At 50.9% G+C, this 18,543-nt stretch overlaps 1 protein-coding gene across 4 annotated transcripts in view; it reads right to left on the minus strand.

Annotated features, from left to right (window-relative positions):
- The window catches only part of ints3 (integrator complex subunit 3), a 274,531-nt gene that overhangs the window by 121,453 nt on the left and 134,535 nt on the right, over window positions 1–18,543 (minus strand). For 3 of the 4 annotated variants that reach the window (XM_041179822.1, XM_041179821.1, XM_041179824.1), the window contains exons 5-6: window positions 1,948–2,032; window positions 309–375 (exon numbers count right to left, since the gene is read on the minus strand). In XM_041179822.1, coding sequence (XP_041035756.1) covers window positions 309–375; window positions 1,948–2,032 — 152 coding nt within the window. The remainder of the gene's footprint in view (window positions 1–308; window positions 376–1,947; window positions 2,033–18,543) is intronic. The other variant, XM_041179823.1, reaches the window with a different exon arrangement.

An 18,543-nucleotide genomic window follows, 5' to 3' on the forward strand; every position in this document is an offset into this window, starting at 1 on the left:
TCCCTCTACACCATCACAAAGAAAGCACATGAACCTGTTTCATGTTACTGTGTATAGAATATAGAAGTTGAGGGCTCTGTACTACTTTGGGCTCCACATCTGGGAAGGGAGAGTGTTCCAGGCATCGACTGCCCTCTGCATGAACTTAAAAAATAGGAGCGAGAGGGAGTAGGACCTACAGCCACACAAGCCTGCTTTCCAGGTTCCCTCCCAGACTGCCTTCTTTCCTGATTCCCGCCAACAATATTATCACTTCACAATGCACGACGGTTAACTGCCCTGCATCAGAGCTCGCTGCTCACTCATACCTTTGCTCCACTAGGATCTCAAGGACACTCTCTGCCAGCCAGATATTCTTTGGAGTCACATCTCCTCCTGCAGTGTGAGAAAGAACGGGAGAGAGAGAGAGAGATTACAAGCCCAATTTTAACCACGCTGCTGTCTGAACTGGTTTACTGTAGGTGCTCATTTTAAGTCCTTAACATAATCCTACAACACAAAAGGAGGCCATTGAGCCCATCCTGTCTGTGGCAGCTCCTTGAGAGAGCTATCCATTTAGTCACACACCTTTTACTTATTACCTCTGAACCGCTGCAATTTTTTTCACTTCATATATGTAACCAGCTCCCCCTTTTGAAGGGTACGATTGAATCTGCTCCCATTGCTCTCAATCAGTGCATTTTCATATCTTCACTCACTGTGTAAAAACTGGTTCCTCTCAACTCGCCCACTGGTGCTGTTCCCAATAACCTTAAACCGGTCTCCTCTGGTTACCAACCCTTCACCCCAGCAGGAGCAACACCCCCACTACCGCAAACCACCCCCCAACCCCACAGGACTGCTTTCGCAAAACCCCTCTCCACTTTGAACTGTGCCCCAATTTGTAAGCGCACCCCGACACCTCGAGGAATCGTGACCCGTCTTGCCTCTTGCTCGCTGTGCACCACACGAGGCTCATGGCAACCCCCCACCCCCCACAGAGGCGGCAGCAGCGCCTCCTTGCTGCCTCCTGACCTATTTCACAGCGAGCCGGCCAGCCTGCCGCAGGAGCCAGAGCGCTGCGTTGCTCAGGCAGATCTCGAGGGGAGGAATTTGGAGAAAAATAACGCCACTCTCGCTCCCCTCACTGACACAGCTTCCACACTCATAGCACCCAGTCTCCCCCTCCGCCGACCCTCAGTCCTTCCTCGGCCTCCCATGCTGCTGCTGCTTGGAGCCCTGGGGACTGCAAAGGACAAAGCCACTGCACAATCCCCCTGTCCCAGCCTGCAGAGCCAGTTGGCTAGCTGCAAAGCAGTTAAATCGCAATCCGCACACTGATCAGAGCTCCCTCTGGTTATATGACAGAACCATGCATCCAAGCGCAAGGTGCAGGGGTTCTGCAGCCTGAGCTGCTCATCTCAGTCTGGGCTCCTGTGGCGCAAAGGCTCCAAGGGCCAGCACCAGGGCCAAACAGGAGGCAGGGTCTATGACCAGTCTAGGTCGGCCAGGGACGGTGGTCAGGGAGGGGGGTGGGTTTGGAGACAGCAGCAAGGCTCAAAAGGTGAGTGGAGGAGGGCAAAGGCAATGGCTTGGCTCTTTCCAAAGGCGAGTGATTCACGGAGAAGTTGGAAGGACTGGGGGGTGGGGGGGTCCCCACAACTTAGCGAATACGTGGGCGGGGACGAGGAACTGTGAGCCAGCATTTTGTTTTTTGTCCAGCAAGGAGTGAGGGATCGTGGGACTGAGGCGCAATAAAGTCAAGGCCTCAAGAGGAAAGGAGCAAAGGCGGAAACCGGGAGGGGAACAACTGGCAATTGGTGACCAGTAGGTATCAGGCCCGCTCCAGCCTGGCCTGCAGAGGTCAGACAGGACAGGCTCGAGGGGGGTAACAGTACAGCCGGTGGGGTCCTGACAGGAACCACACCCCCGACCCCAACCCTGTTTAAAGGATGAACTGGTACTCACCTGCAATTTGTTTCATTAATGTCATGCACACCCCATCTGCTCCCAGAACCGCATTCTTCACAATCTCTCGCACCATCCACACCAACTGAGGGCAGAGAAGAAGATGCATTCTCACAACTCCGTCAACATTCCCTTACAAGACCCCACACATCGCTTCAAACTCGTCCCGTCTCAAAGCTGACACAACCAGCTGGGTACAAACGTGCAACAGGAAATATGTGACACATTTAATCTACTCAATTTCAGACTCCGAGGTACAGTCACTACCAGCTAGCCAGTACCCACCAGAATTGTACCTCAGTGTTATACAGTGACAGATCCGTCTCCAACAGTACTGTACCCCAGTGTTATACAGTGACAGACCTGTCCCCACCAGTACTGTACCCCAAAGTGAAACAGAGACATACCTGTTACCACCAGGACTGTAGCCCAGTGTTATACAGTAACAGACCCTTCACCACCAGTACTGTACCCCAGTGTTATACAGTGACAGAAGCATCCCCACCAATACAGTACCCCAGTGTTACACAGTGACAGACCCATCCCCACCAATACTGTACCCCACTGTTACACAGTGACAGACTGGATCTCACCAATACTGTATCCATGTTATACAGTGACAGACTGGTCCCCAACAGTACTGTACCTCAGTGTTATACAGTGACAGACCTGTCTTCACCAGTACTGTATCCCAGTGTTATACAGTGACAGACCCTTCCCCACCAGTACTGTACCCCAGTGTTATAAAATGACAGACCCGTCCACACCAGTACTGTACCCCAGTGTTATACAGTGACAGACGTGTCCCCACCAGTACTGTTTCCCGGAGTTATACAGTGACAGACCCATCCCCACCAGTACTGTATCCCAGTGTTATAAGTGACAGACCTGTCCCAAACAGTACTGTACCCCAGTGCTATAAAGTGACAGACCCGTCCCCACCAGTACTGTACTCCAGTGTTATAGAGTGACAGACCCCTCCGCACCAGTACTGTACCCCAGTGTTATACAGTGAAAGACCTGTTCCCACTGGTACTGTACCCCATGTGAAACAGAGACATACCCGTCCCCACCAGTACTGGACCCCAGTGTTATACAGTGACAGACCCGTCCCCACCAGTACTGTACCCCAGTGTTATACAGTGACAGACCCCTCCCCACCAGTACTGTACCCCAGTGTTATACAGTGAAAGACCTGTCCCCACTGGTACTGTACCCCATGTGAAACAGAGACATACCCGTTACCACCAGGACTGTAGCCCAGTGTTATACAGTGACAGACCATACCCACCAGTACTGTACCCCAGTGTTATACAGTGACAGACCTGTCCCCACCAGTACTGTACCCTAGTGTTATACAGTGACAGACCTGTCTCCACCAGTACTGTACCCCAGTGAGATACACTGACAGACCCGTCCACACCTGTACTGTACCCCAGTGTTATACAGTGACAGACCCGTCCCCACCAGTACTGTACCCGTGTTATACAGTGACAGACCCGTCCCCACAAGTACTGTACCCCAGTGTTATACAGTGACAGACTGGATCCTACCAATAATGTACCCGTGTTATACAGTGACAGACTGGTCCCCATCAGTACTATACCTCAGTGTTATACAGTGACAGACTAGTCCTCACCAGTACTGTATCCCAGAGTTATACAGTTACACACCCTTCCCCACCAGTACTGTACCCCAATGTGAAACAGAGACATACCCGTTACCACCAGGACTGCAGCCCAGTGTTATACAGTGAGAGACACGTCCCCAAAAGTACTGTACCCCAGTGTTATACAGTCACAGACCCGTCCCTAACCAGTACTGTACCCTAGTGTTATACAGTGACAGACCCGTCCCCACCAGTACTGTACCCCAGTGTTATACAGTGACAGACCCGTCCACACCAGCACTGTACCCCAGTGTTATACAGTGACAGACCTGTCCCCAGCAGTACTGTACGCCAGTGTTATACAGTGAAAGACCTGTCTCCACCAGTACTGTACCCATGTTATACAGTGACAGACCCGTCCCCACAAGTACTGTACCCCAGTGTTATACAGTGACAGACTGGATCCTACCAATAATGTACCCGTGTTATACAGTGACAGACTGGTCCCCACCAGTACTATACCTCAGTGTTATACAGTGACAGACTAGTCCTCACCAGTACTGTATCCCAGAGTTATACAGTTACACACCCTTCCCCACCAGTACTGTACCCCAATGTGAAACAGAGACATACCCGTTACCACCAGGACTGCAGCCCAGTGTTATACAGTGACAGACACATCCCCAAAAGTACTGTACCCCAGTGTTATACAGTCACAGACCCGTCCCTAACCAGTACTGTACCCTAGTGTTATACAGTGACAGACCCGTCCCCACCAGTACTGTACCCCAGTGTTATACAGTGACAGACCTGTCCACACCAGCACTGTACCCCAGTGTTATACAGTGACAGACCTGTCCCCAGCAGTACTGTACGCCAGTGTTATACAGTGAAAGGCCTGTCTCCACCAGTACTGTACCCCAGTGAGACAGTGACAGACCCGCCTCCACCAGTACTGTACGCCAGTGTTATACAGTGACAGATCCCTCCCCACGAGTACTGTACCCCAGTGTTATACAGTGACAGACTGGATCCCACCAATACTGTACCCATGTTATACAGTGACAGACTGGATCCCACCAATACTGTACCCATGTTATACAGTGACAGACTGGTCCCCAACAGTACTGTACCTCAGTGTTATACAGCGAGAGAGCTGTCCTCACCAGTACTATATCCCAGTGTTATACGGTGACAGACCCTTCCCCACCAGTACTGTACCCCAATGTGAAACAGAGACATACCCGTTAAAACCAGGACTGCGGCCCAGTGTTAAACAGTGACAGACCCGTCCCCATCAGTACAGTACCCCAGTGTTGTAAAATGACAGACCCGTCCCCACGAGTACTGTACCCCAGTGTTATGCAGTCATAGACCCGTCCCCACCAGTACGGTACCCCAGTGTTATACAGTGACAAACCTGTCCCCACCAGTACTGTACCCCAGTGTTATACAGTGACAGACCCGTCAACACCAGTACTGTACCCCAGTGTTATACAGTGACAGACCTGTCCCCACCAGTACTGTACCCCAGTGTTATACAGTGACAGACCTGTCCCCACCAGTACTGTACCGCAGTGAGATAGTGACAGACCAGTCCCCACCTGTACTGTACCACAATGTTATACAGTGACAGACCTGTTCCCACCAGTACTGTACCCCAGTGTTATACAGTGACAGACCTGTCCCCACTAGTACTGTACCCCAGTGTTATACAGTGAAAGACCTGTCTCCACCAGTACTGTACCCCAGTGAGAGACAGTGACAGACCTGTCCCCACCAGTACTGTACCCTAGTGTTATACAGGGACAGACCCGTCCCCACCAGTACTATACCACAGTGTTATACAGTGACAGACCCGTCCCCACCAGTACTGTACCCTAGTGTTATACAGGGACAGACCCGTCCCCACCAGTACTGTACCCCAGTGTTATACAGTGACAGAACTGTCCCCACCAGTACTGTACCCCAGTGAGATATAGTGACAGACCCGTCCACACCAGTACTCTTCCCCAGTGTTATACAGTGACAGACCCCTCCCCACCAGTACTGTACCCCAGTGTTATACAGTGGCAGGCCCGTCCCCACAGGTACTGTACCACAGTGTTATACAGTGACAGATTGGATCCCACCAATACTGTATCCGTGTTATACAGTGACACTGGTCCCCACCAGTAATGTACCCCAGTGTTATACTGTGAAATACCAGTCCTCACCAGTACTGTATCCCAGTGTTATACAATGACAGACCTGTCCCCACCTGTACTGTACCCCAGTGTTATACAGCGAAAGACCTGTCTCCACCAGTACTGTACCCCAGTGAGATACAGTGACAGAGCCGCCTCCACCAGTACTGTACACCAGTGTTAAACAGTGACAGAACCCTCCCCACCAGTACTGTACCCCAGTGTTATACAGAGACAGACCTGCCCTCACCAATGCTGTACTCATGTTATACAGTGACACACTGGTCCCCACCAGTACTGTACCCCAGTGTTATACAGTGACAGACCTGTCCCCAACAGTACTATACCCCAGGGTTATACATTGACAGACCCCACACCACCTGTACTGTGCACCAGTGTTATACAGTGACAGACCCGTCCACACCAGTACTGTACCCCAGTGTTATACAGTGACAGACCCCTCCCCACTAGTACTGTACCCCAGTGTTATACAGTGACAAACCCGTCCCCACCAGTACTGCATCCCAGTCTTATACAATGACAGAGCCGTCCCCAACAATACTGTACCCCAGTGTTATACAGTGACAGACCCGTCGCAACCAGTACTGTACCCCAATGTTGAACAGTGACAGAACTGTCCCCACCAGCACTGTGTCCCAGTGTTATACAGTGACAGACCCATCCACACCAGTACTGTACCCCAATGTGAAACAGAGACATACCCGTTAAAACCAGGACTGGGGCCCAGTATTAAACAGTGACAAACCCGTCCCCATCAGTACTGTGCCCCAGTGTTATAAAATGACAGACCCGTCCCCAGCAGTACTGTACCCCAGAGTTATACAGTGACAGACCAATCTGCAACAGTACTGTATCCCAGTGTTATACAGTGACAGACCTGTCGCAAACAGTACTGTACTCCAGTGTTATAAAGTGACAGACCCGTCCCCACCAGTACTGTACCCCAGTGTTATGAAGTCACAGACCCGTCCCCACCTGTACGGTACCCCAGTGTTATACAGTGACAGGCCCTTCCCCACCAGTTCTGTACCCCAATGTTAAACAGTGACAGACCTATCCCCACCAGTACTGTGTCCCAGTGTTCTACAGTGACAGACCCATCCCCACCAATACTGTACCCCAGTGTTATACAGTGACAGACTGGATCCCACCAATACTGTAGCCATGTTATACAGTGACACACTGGTCCCCAACAGTACTGTTCCTCTGTGTTATACAGTGACAGACCTGTCCTCACCAGAACTGTAACCCAGTGTTATACAGTGACAGACCCGTCACCACCAGTACTGTACCCTAGTGTTATACAGTGACAGACCCGTCCCCACCAGTACTGTACCCCAGTGTTATGCAGTGACAGACCTATCCCCACCAGTAGTGTAGCCCAGTGTTATACAGTGACAGACCTGTCCCCACCAGTACTGTGTCCCAGTGTTCTACAGTGACAGACCCATCCCCACCAATACTGTACCACAGTGTTATACAGTGACAGACTGGATCCCACCAATACTGTACCCATGTTATACAGTGACAGACTGGTCCCCAACAGTACTGTACCTCAGCGTTATACAGTGACAGACCTGTGCTCACCAGTACTGTATCCCAGTGTTATACAGTGACAAACCCTTCCCCACCAGTACTATACCCCAAGCAGAAACAGAGACATACCTGTTAAAACCAGGACTGTAGCCCAGTGTTATACAGTGACAGACACGTCCCCAGAAGTACTGTAACCCAGTGTCATACAGTGACAGACTGGATCCCACCGATACTGTACCCATGTTATACAGTGACAGACTGGTCTCCAACAGTACTGTACCTCAGTGTTATACAGTGAGAGAGCTGTCCTCACCAGTACTGTATCCCAGTGTTATACAGTGACAGACCCTTCCCCACCATTACTGTACCCCAATGTGAAACAGAGACATACCCGTTAAAACCAGGACTGCGGCCCAGTGTTAAACAGTGACAGACCCGTCCCCATCAGTACTGTACCCCAATGTGAAACAGAGACATACTCGTTAAAACCAGGACTGCGGCCCAGTGTTAAACAGTGACAGACCCGTCCCCATCAGTACTGAACCCCAGTGTTGTAAAATGACAGACCCGTCCCCACCAGTACTGTACCCCAGTGTTATGCAGTCACAGACCCGTCCCCACCAGTACGGTACCCCAGTGTTATACAGTGACAAACCTGTCCCCACAAGTACTGTACCCCAGTGTTATACAGTGACAGACCCGTCAACACCAGTACTGTTCACCAGTGTTATACAGTGACAGAGCTCTCCGCACCAGTACTGTACCGCAGTGTTATACAGTGACAGACCTCTCCCCACCAGTACTGTACCATAATGTTATACAGTGACAGACCTGTTCCCACCAGTACTGTACCCCAGTGTTATACAGTGACAGACCAATCCCCACTAGTACTGTACCCCAGTGTTACACAGTGAAAGAACGGTCTCCACCAGTACTGTACCCCAGTGAGAGACAGTGACAGACCTGTCCCCACCAGTACTGTACCCCAGTGTTATACAGTGACAGACCTGTCTCCACCAGGACGGTACCCCAGTGAGATACAGTGACAGACCCATCCCCACCTGTACTGTACCTCAGTGTTATACAGTGACAGACCAGTCCCCACCTGTACTGTACCTCAGTGTTATACAGTGACAGACCCGTCCCCTCCAGCACTGTACCCCAGTGTTATGCAGTCACAGACCCGTCCCAACCAGTACTGTATCCCAGGGTTATACAGTGACAGACCCGTCCCCACCAGTACTGTACCCCAGTGTTATACAGTGACAGACGCATCCCTACCAGCACTGTACCCCAGTGTTATACAGTGACAGACCCGTCCACACCAGTACCGTACCCCAGTGTTATACAGTGACAGACCCGTCCCCACCAGTACTGAACCCCAGTGTTATACAGTGACAGGCCCGTCCCTAACAGTACTGTACCCCAGTGTTATACACTGACAGACCCGTCCACACCAGTACTGTACCCCAGTGTTATACAGTGAAAGGCCTGTCCCCACCAGTACTGTACCCCAGTGTTATACAGTGACAGACCAGTCCCCACCAGTACTGTACCCCACTGTTATACCGTGACAGACCAGTCCCCAGCAGTACAGTACCCCAGTATAAAAGTGACAGCCCCCTCCCCACTAGCATTGTATGCCAGTGTTTTAAAGTGAAGACCCGTCCTCATCAGTATTGTACCCCAGTGTTATACAGTGACTGACCCGACCCCAGTAATACTGTACCCCAGTGTTATACAGTGACAGATTGGATCCCACCAATACTGTACCCATGTTATACAGTGACAGACTGGCCCCCACCAGTACTTTACCTCAGTGTTATACAGTAACAGACCCGTCCCCACCAGTACCGTACCCCAGTGTTATACAGTGACAGACCCGTCCCTACCAGTACTGTACCCCAGTGTTATACAGTGACAGACCCGTCCCCACAAGTACTGTACCCCAGTGTTATACAGTGACAGACCTGTCCCCACCAGTACTGTACCCCAGCGTTATATAGTGACAGACCAGTCCCCACCAGTACTGTACCCCAGTGTTAGACAGTGAAATACCAGTCCTCACCAGTACTGTATTCCAGTGTTATACAGTGACAGACCTGTCCCCACCAGTACTGTAGCCCAGTGTTATACAGCGAAAGACCTGTCTCCACCAGTACTGTACCCCAGTGAGATACAGTGACAGACCAGCCTCCACCAGTACTGGACGCCAGTGTTAAACAGTGACAGATCCCTCCCAACCAGTACTGTACCCCGTGTTATACAGTGACAGACCTGCCCCCACCAATGCTGTACTCATGTTATTCAGTGACACACTGGTCACCACCAGTACTGTACCCCAGTGTTATACAGTGACAGACCTGTCCCCAACAGTACTATACCCCAGGGTTATACAGTGACAGACCCCACACCACCTGTACTGTGCCCCAGTGTTATACAGTGACAGACCCGTCCACACCAGTACTGTACCCCAGTGTTATACAGTGACAGACCCCTCCCCACTAGTACTGTACCCCAGTGTTATACAGTGACAAACCCGTCCCCACCAGTACTGCATCCCAGTCTTATACAATGACAGAGCCGTCCCCAACAATACTGTACCCCAGTGTTATACAGTGACAGACCCGTCGCAACCAGTACTGTACCCCAATGTTGAACAGTGACAGAACTGTCCCCACCAGCACTGTGTCCCAGTGTTATACAGTGACAGACCCATCCACACCAGTACTGTACCCCAATGTGAAACAGAGACATACCCGTTAAAACCAGGACTGGGGCCCAGTATTAAACAGTGACAAACCCGTCCCCATCAGTACTGTGCCCCAGTGTTATAAAATGACAGACCCGTCCCCAGCAGTACTGTACCCCAGAGTTATACAGTGACAGACCAATCTGCAACAGTACTGTATCCCAGTGTTATACAGTGACAGACCTGTCGCAAACAGTACTGTACTCCAGTGTTATAAAGTGACAGACCCGTCCCCACCAGTACTGTACCCCAGTGTTATGAAGTCACAGACCCGTCCCCACCTGTACGGTACCCCAGTGTTATACAGTGACAGGCCCTTCCCCACCAGTTCTGTACCCCAATGTTAAACAGTGACAGACCTGTCCCCACCAGTACTGTGTCCCAGTGTTCTACAGTGACAGACCCATCCCCACCAATACTGTACCCCAGTGTTATACAGTGACAGACTGGATCCCACCAATACTGTAGCCATGTTATACAGTGACACACTGGTCCCCAACAGTACTGTTCCTCTGTGTTATACAGTGACAGACCTGTCCTCACCAGAACTGTAACCCAGTGTTATACAGTGACAGACCCGTCACCACCAGTACTGTACCCTAGTGTTATACAGTGACAGACCCGTCCCCACCAGTACTGTACCCCAGTGTTATGCAGTGACAGACCTATCCCCACCAGTAGTGTAGCCCAGTGTTATACAGTGACAGACCTGTCCCCACCAGTACTGTGTCCCAGTGTTCTACAGTGACAGACCCATCCCCACCAATACTGTACCACAGTGTTATACAGTGACAGACTGGATCCCACCAATACTGTACCCATGTTATACAGTGACAGACTGGTCCCCAACAGTACTGTACCTCAGCGTTATACAGTGACAGACCTGTGCTCACCAGTACTGTATCCCAGTGTTATACAGTGACAAACCCTTCCCCACCAGTACTATACCCCAAGCAGAAACAGAGACATACCTGTTAAAACCAGGACTGTAGCCCAGTGTTATACAGTGACAGACACGTCCCCAGAAGTACTGTAACCCAGTGTCATACAGTGACAGACTGGATCCCACCGATACTGTACCCATGTTATACAGTGACAGACTGGTCTCCAACAGTACTGTACCTCAGTGTTATACAGTGAGAGAGCTGTCCTCACCAGTACTGTATCCCAGTGTTATACAGTGACAGACCCTTCCCCACCATTACTGTACCCCAATGTGAAACAGAGACATACCCGTTAAAACCAGGACTGCGGCCCAGTGTTAAACAGTGACAGACCCGTCCCCATCAGTACTGTACCCCAATGTGAAACAGAGACATACCCGTTAAAACCAGGACTGCGGCCCAGTGTTAAACAGTGACAGACCCGTCCCCATCAGTACTGAACCCCAGTGTTGTAAAATGACAGACCCGTCCCCACCAGTACTGTACCCCAGTGTTATACAGTGACAAACCCGTCCCCACCAGTACTGCATCCCAGTCTTATACAATGACAGAGCCGTCCCCAACAATACTGTACCCCAGTGTTATACAGTGACAGACCCGTCGCAACCAGTACTGTACCCCAATGTTGAACAGTGACAGAACTGTCCCCACCAGCACTGTGTCCCAGTGTTATACAGTGACAGACCCATCCACACCAGTACTGTACCCCAATGTGAAACAGAGACATACCCGTTAAAACCAGGACTGGGGCCCAGTATTAAACAGTGACAAACCCGTCCCCATCAGTACTGTGCCCCAGTGTTATAAAATGACAGACCCGTCCCCAGCAGTACTGTACCCCAGAGTTATACAGTGACAGACCAATCTGCAACAGTACTGTATCCCAGTGTTATACAGTGACAGACCTGTCGCAAACAGTACTGTACTCCAGTGTTATAAAGTGACAGACCCGTCCCCACCAGTACTGTACCCCAGTGTTATGAAGTCACAGACCCGTCCCCACCTGTACGGTACCCCAGTGTTATACAGTGACAGGCCCTTCCCCACCAGTTCTGTACCCCAATGTTAAACAGTGACAGACCTGTCCCCACCAGTACTGTGTCCCAGTGTTCTACAGTGACAGACCCATCCCCACCAATACTGTACCCCAGTGTTATACAGTGACAGACTGGATCCCACCAATACTGTAGCCATGTTATACAGTGACACACTGGTCCCCAACAGTACTGTTCCTCTGTGTTATACAGTGACAGACCTGTCCTCACCAGAACTGTAACCCAGTGTTATACAGTGACAGACCCGTCACCACCAGTACTGTACCCTAGTGTTATACAGTGACAGACCCGTCCCCACCAGTACTGTACCCCAGTGTTATGCAGTGACAGACCTATCCCCACCAGTAGTGTAGCCCAGTGTTATACAGTGACAGACCTGTCCCCACCAGTACTGTGTCCCAGTGTTCTACAGTGACAGACCCATCCCCACCAATACTGTACCACAGTGTTATACAGTGACAGACTGGATCCCACCAATACTGTACCCATGTTATACAGTGACAGACTGGTCCCCAACAGTACTGTACCTCAGCGTTATACAGTGACAGACCTGTGCTCACCAGTACTGTATCCCAGTGTTATACAGTGACAAACCCTTCCCCACCAGTACTATACCCCAAGCAGAAACAGAGACATACCTGTTAAAACCAGGACTGTAGCCCAGTGTTATACAGTGACAGACACGTCCCCAGAAGTACTGTAACCCAGTGTCATACAGTGACAGACTGGATCCCACCGATACTGTACCCATGTTATACAGTGACAGACTGGTCTCCAACAGTACTGTACCTCAGTGTTATACAGTGAGAGAGCTGTCCTCACCAGTACTGTATCCCAGTGTTATACAGTGACAGACCCTTCCCCACCATTACTGTACCCCAATGTGAAACAGAGACATACCCGTTAAAACCAGGACTGCGGCCCAGTGTTAAACAGTGACAGACCCGTCCCCATCAGTACTGTACCCCAATGTGAAACAGAGACATACCCGTTAAAACCAGGACTGCGGCCCAGTGTTAAACAGTGACAGACCCGTCCCCATCAGTACTGAACCCCAGTGTTGTAAAATGACAGACCCGTCCCCACCAGTACTGTACCCCAGTGTTATGCAGTCACAGACCCGTCCCCACCAGTACGGTACCCCAGTGTTATACAGTGACAAACCTGTCCCCACAAGTACTGTACCCCAGTGTTATACAGTGACAGACCCGTCAACACCAGTACTGTTCACCAGTGTTATACAGTGACAGAGCTCTCCGCACCAGTACTGTACCGCAGTGTTATACAGTGACAGACCTCTCCCCACCAGTACTGTACCATAATGTTATACAGTGACAGACCTGTTCCCACCAGTACTGTACCCCAGTGTTATACAGTGACAGACCAATCCCCACTAGTACTGTACCCCAGTGTTACACAGTGAAAGAACGGTCTCCACCAGTACTGTACCCCAGTGAGAGACAGTGACAGACCTGTCCCCACCAGTACTGTACCCCAGTGTTATACAGTGACAGACCTGTCTCCACCAGGACGGTACCCCAGTGAGATACAGTGACAGACCCATCCCCACCTGTACTGTACCTCAGTGTTATACAGTGACAGACCAGTCCCCACCTGTACTGTACCTCAGTGTTATACAGTGACAGACCCGTCCCCTCCAGCACTGTACCCCAGTGTTATGCAGTCACAGACCCGTCCCAACCAGTACTGTATCCCAGGGTTATACAGTGACAGACCCGTCCCCACCAGTACTGTACCCCAGTGTTATACAGTGACAGACGCATCCCTACCAGCACTGTACCCCAGTGTTATACAGTGACAGACCCGTCCACACCAGTACCGTACCCCAGTGTTATACAGTGACAGACCCGTCCCCACCAGTACTGAACCCCAGTGTTATACAGTGACAGGCCCGTCCCTAACAGTACTGTACCCCAGTGTTATACACCGACAGACCCGTCCACACCAGTACTGTACCCCAGTGTTATACAGTGAAAGGCCTGTCCCCACCAGTACTGTACCCCAGTGTTATACAGTGACAGACCAGTCCCCACCAGTACTGTACCCCACTGTTATACCGTGACAGACCAGTCCCCAGCAGTACAGTACCCCAGTATAAAAGTGACAGCCCCCTCCCCACTAGCATTGTATGCCAGTGTTTTAAAGTGACAGACCCGTCCTCATCAGTATTGTACCCCAGTGTTATACAGTGACTGACCCGACCCCAGTAATACTGTACCCCAGTGTTATACAGTGACAGATTGGATCCCACCAATACTGTACCCATGTTATACAGTGACAGACTGGCCCCCACCAGTACTTTACCTCAGTGTTATACAGTAACAGACCCGTCCCCACCAGTACCGTACCCCAGTGTTATACAGTGACAGACCCGTCCCTACCAGTACTGTACCCCAGTGTTATACAGTGACAGACCCGTCCCCACAAGTACTGTACCCCAGTGTTATACAGTGACAGACCTGTCCCCACCAGTACTGTACCCCAGCGTTATATAGTGACAGACCAGTCCCCACCAGTACTGTACCCCAGTGTTAGACAGTGAAATACCAGTCCTCACCAGTACTGTATTCCAGTGTTATACAGTGACAGACCTGTCCCCACCAGTACTGTAGCCCAGTGTTATACAGCGAAAGACCTGTCTCCACCAGTACTGTACCCCAGTGAGATACAGTGACAGACCAGCCTCCACCAGTACTGGGCGCCAGTGTTAAACAGTGACAGATCCCTCCCAACCAGTACTGTACCCCGTGTTATACAGTGACAGACCTGCCCCCACCAATGCTGTACTCATGTTATACAGTGACACACTGGTCACCACCAGTACTGTACCCCAGTGTTATACAGTGACAGACCCGTCCCCAACAGTACTATACCCCAGGGTTATACAGTGACAGACCCCACACCACCTGTACTGTGCCCCAGTGTTATACAGTGACAGACCCGTCCCCACCAGTACTGTACTCCAGTGTTATACAGTGACAGACCTGTCCTCACCAGTACTGTATCCCAGTGTTATACAGTGACAGGCCCTTCCCCACCAGTACTGTACCCCAATGTTAAACAATGACAGACCTGTCCCCAACAGTACTGTGTCCCAGTGTTCTACAGTGACAGACCAATCCCCACCAATACTGTACCCCAGTGTTATACAGTGACAGACTGGATCCCACCAATACTGTACCCATGTTATACAGTGACAGACCAATCCCTACTAGTACTGTACCCCAGTGTTGTACAGTGAAAGACCTGTCTCCACCAGTACTGTACCCCAGTGAGAGACAGTGACAGACCTGTCCCCACCAGTACTGTACCCCAGTGTTATACAGTGACAGACCTGTCCCCACCAGTACTGGACACCAGTGTTATACAGTGACAGACCTGTCCCCACCAGTACTGTACCCCAGTGTGAAACAGTGACAGACCTGTCTCCATCAGTGCTGTACCGCAGTGAGATAGTGACAGACCAGTCCCTACCTGTACTGTATGCCAGTGTTATGCAGTGACAGACCCGTCCCCACCAGCACTGTACCCCAGTGTGATACAGTGACAGACCCGTCAACACCAGTACTGTACACCAGTGTTATACAGTGACAGAGCTCTCCGCACCAGTACTGTACCCCAGTGTTATACAGTGACAGACCTCTCCCCACCAGTACTGTACCCTAATGTTATACAGTGACAGACCTGTTCCCACCAGTACTGTACCCCAGTGTTATACAGTGACAGACCAATCCCTACTAGTACTGTACCCCAGTGTTATACAGTGAAAGACCTGTCTCCACCAGTACTGTACCCCAGTGAGAGACAGTGACAGACCTGTCCCCACCAGTACTGTACCCCAGTGTTATACAGTGACAGACCTGTCTCCACCAGGACTGTACCCCAGTGAGATACAGTGACAGACCCATCCCCACCTGTACTGTACCTCAGTGTTACACAGTGACAGACCAGTCCCCACCTGTACTGTACCTCAGTGTTATACAGTGACAGACCCGTCCCCTCCAATACTGTACCCCAGTGTTATACAGTCACAGACCCGTCCCAACCAGTACTGTATCCCAGGGTTATACAGTGACAGACCCGTCCCCACCAGTACTGTACCCCAGTGATATACAGTGACAGACGCATCCCTACCAGCACTGTACCCCAGTGTTATACAGTGACAGACCCGTCCACACCAGTACCGTACCCCAGTGTTATACAGTGACAGACCCGTCCCCACCAGTACTGTACCCCAGTGTTATACAGTGACAGGCCCGTCCCTAACAGTACTGTACCCCAGTGTTATACACTGAAAGACCCGTCCACACCAGTACTGTACCCCAGTGTTATACAGTGACAGGCCTCTCCCCACCAGTACTGTACCCCAGTGTTATACAGTGACAGACCAGTCCACACCAGTACTGTACCCCACTGTTATACCGTGACAGACCAGTCCCCAGCAGTACAGTACCCCAGTGTAAAAGTGACAGCCCACTCCCCACTAGCATTGTATGCCAGTGTTTTAAAGTGACAGACCCGTCCTCACCAGTATTGTACCCCAGTGTTATACAGTGACTGACCCGACCCCACTAATACTGTACCCCAGTGTTATACAGTGACAGACTGGCCCCCACCAGTACTTTACCTCAGTGTTATACAGTAACAGACCCGTCCCCACCAGTACCGTACCCCAGTGTTATACAGTGACAGACCCGTCCCTACCAGTACTGTACCCCAGTGTTATACAGTGACAGACCCGTCCCCACAAGTACTGTACCCCAGTGTTATACAGTGACAGACCTGTCCCCACCAGTACTGTACCCCAGCGTTATATAGTGACAGACCAGTCCCCACCAGTACTGTACCCCAGTGTTAGACAGTGAAATACCAGTCCTCACCAGTACTGTATTCCAGTGTTATACAGTGACAGACCTGTCCCCACCAGTACTGTAGCCCAGTGTTATACAGCGAAAGACCTGTCTCCACCAGTACTGTACCCCAGTGAGATACAGTGACAGACCAGCCTCCACCAGTACTGGACGCCAGTGTTAAACAGTGACAGATCCCTCCCAACCAGTACTGTACCCCGTGTTATACAGTGACAGACCTGCCCCCACCAATGCTGTACTCATGTTATACAGTGACACACTGGTCACCACCAGTACTGTACCCCAGTGTTATACAGTGACAGACCCGTCCCCAACAGTACTATACCCCAGGGTTATACAGTGACAGACCCCACACCACCTGTACTGTGCCCCAGTGTTATACAGTGACAGACCCGTCCCCACCAGTACTGTACTCCAGTGTTATACAGTGACAGACCCCTCCCCACTAGTACTGTACCCCAGTGTTATACAGTGACAAACCCGTCCCCACCAGTACTGCATCCCAGTCTTATACAATGACAGAGCCGGCCCCAACAATACTGTACCCCAGTGTTATAGTGACACACTGGATCCCACCAATACTGTACCCATGTTATACAGTGAGAAACTGGACCCCACCAGTACTGTACCTCACTGTTATACAGTGACAGACCTGTCCTCACCAGTACTGTATCCCAGTGTTATACAGTGACAGGCCCTTCCCCACCAGTATTGTACCCCAATGTTAAACAGTGACAGACCGGTCCCCACCAGTACTGTGTCCCAGTGTTCTACAGTGACAGACCCATCCCCACCAATACTGTACCCCAGTGTTATACAGTGACAGACTGGATCCCACCAATACTGTACCCATGTTATACAGTGACAGACTGGTCCCCAACAGTACTGTTCCTCTGTGTTATACAGTGACATACCTGTCCTCACCAGTACTGTATCCCAGTGTTATACAGTGACAAACCCTTCCCCACCAGTACTATACCCCAAGGTGAAACAGAGACATACCCGTTAAAACAGGACTGTAGCCCAGTGTTATACAATGACAGACACGTCCCCAGAAGTACTGTACCACAGTGTTATAAGGTGACAGACCCGTCCCCACCAGTACTGTACCCTAGTGTTATACAGTGACAGACCCGTCCCCACTAGTACTGTACCCCACTGTTATACCGTGACAGACCAGTCCCCACCAGTACTGTACCCCACTGTTATACCGTGACAGACCAGTCCCCAGCAGTACAGTACCCCAGTGTAAAAGTGACAGACCCCTCCCCACTAGCATTGTATGCCAGTGTTTTAAAGTGACAGACCCGTCCTCACCAGTATTGTACCCCAGTGTTATACAGTGACTGACCCGACCCCACTAATACTGTACCCCAGTGTTATACAGTGACAGACTGGATCCCACCAATACTGTACCCATGTTATACAGTGACAGACTGGCCCCCACCAGTACTTTACCTCAGTATTATACAGTAACAGACCTGTCCTCAACAGAACTGTATCCCAGTGTTATACAGTGACAGACCCTTCCGCACTAGTACTGTACCTCAATGTTAAACAGTGACGGACCTGTCCCCACTGGTACTGTACCCCAATGTGAA

Source organism: Carcharodon carcharias, chromosome 36 (genome assembly GCF_017639515.1).
Source record: "Carcharodon carcharias isolate sCarCar2 chromosome 36, sCarCar2.pri, whole genome shotgun sequence".
NCBI lineage: Eukaryota > Metazoa > Chordata > Chondrichthyes > Lamniformes > Lamnidae > Carcharodon > Carcharodon carcharias.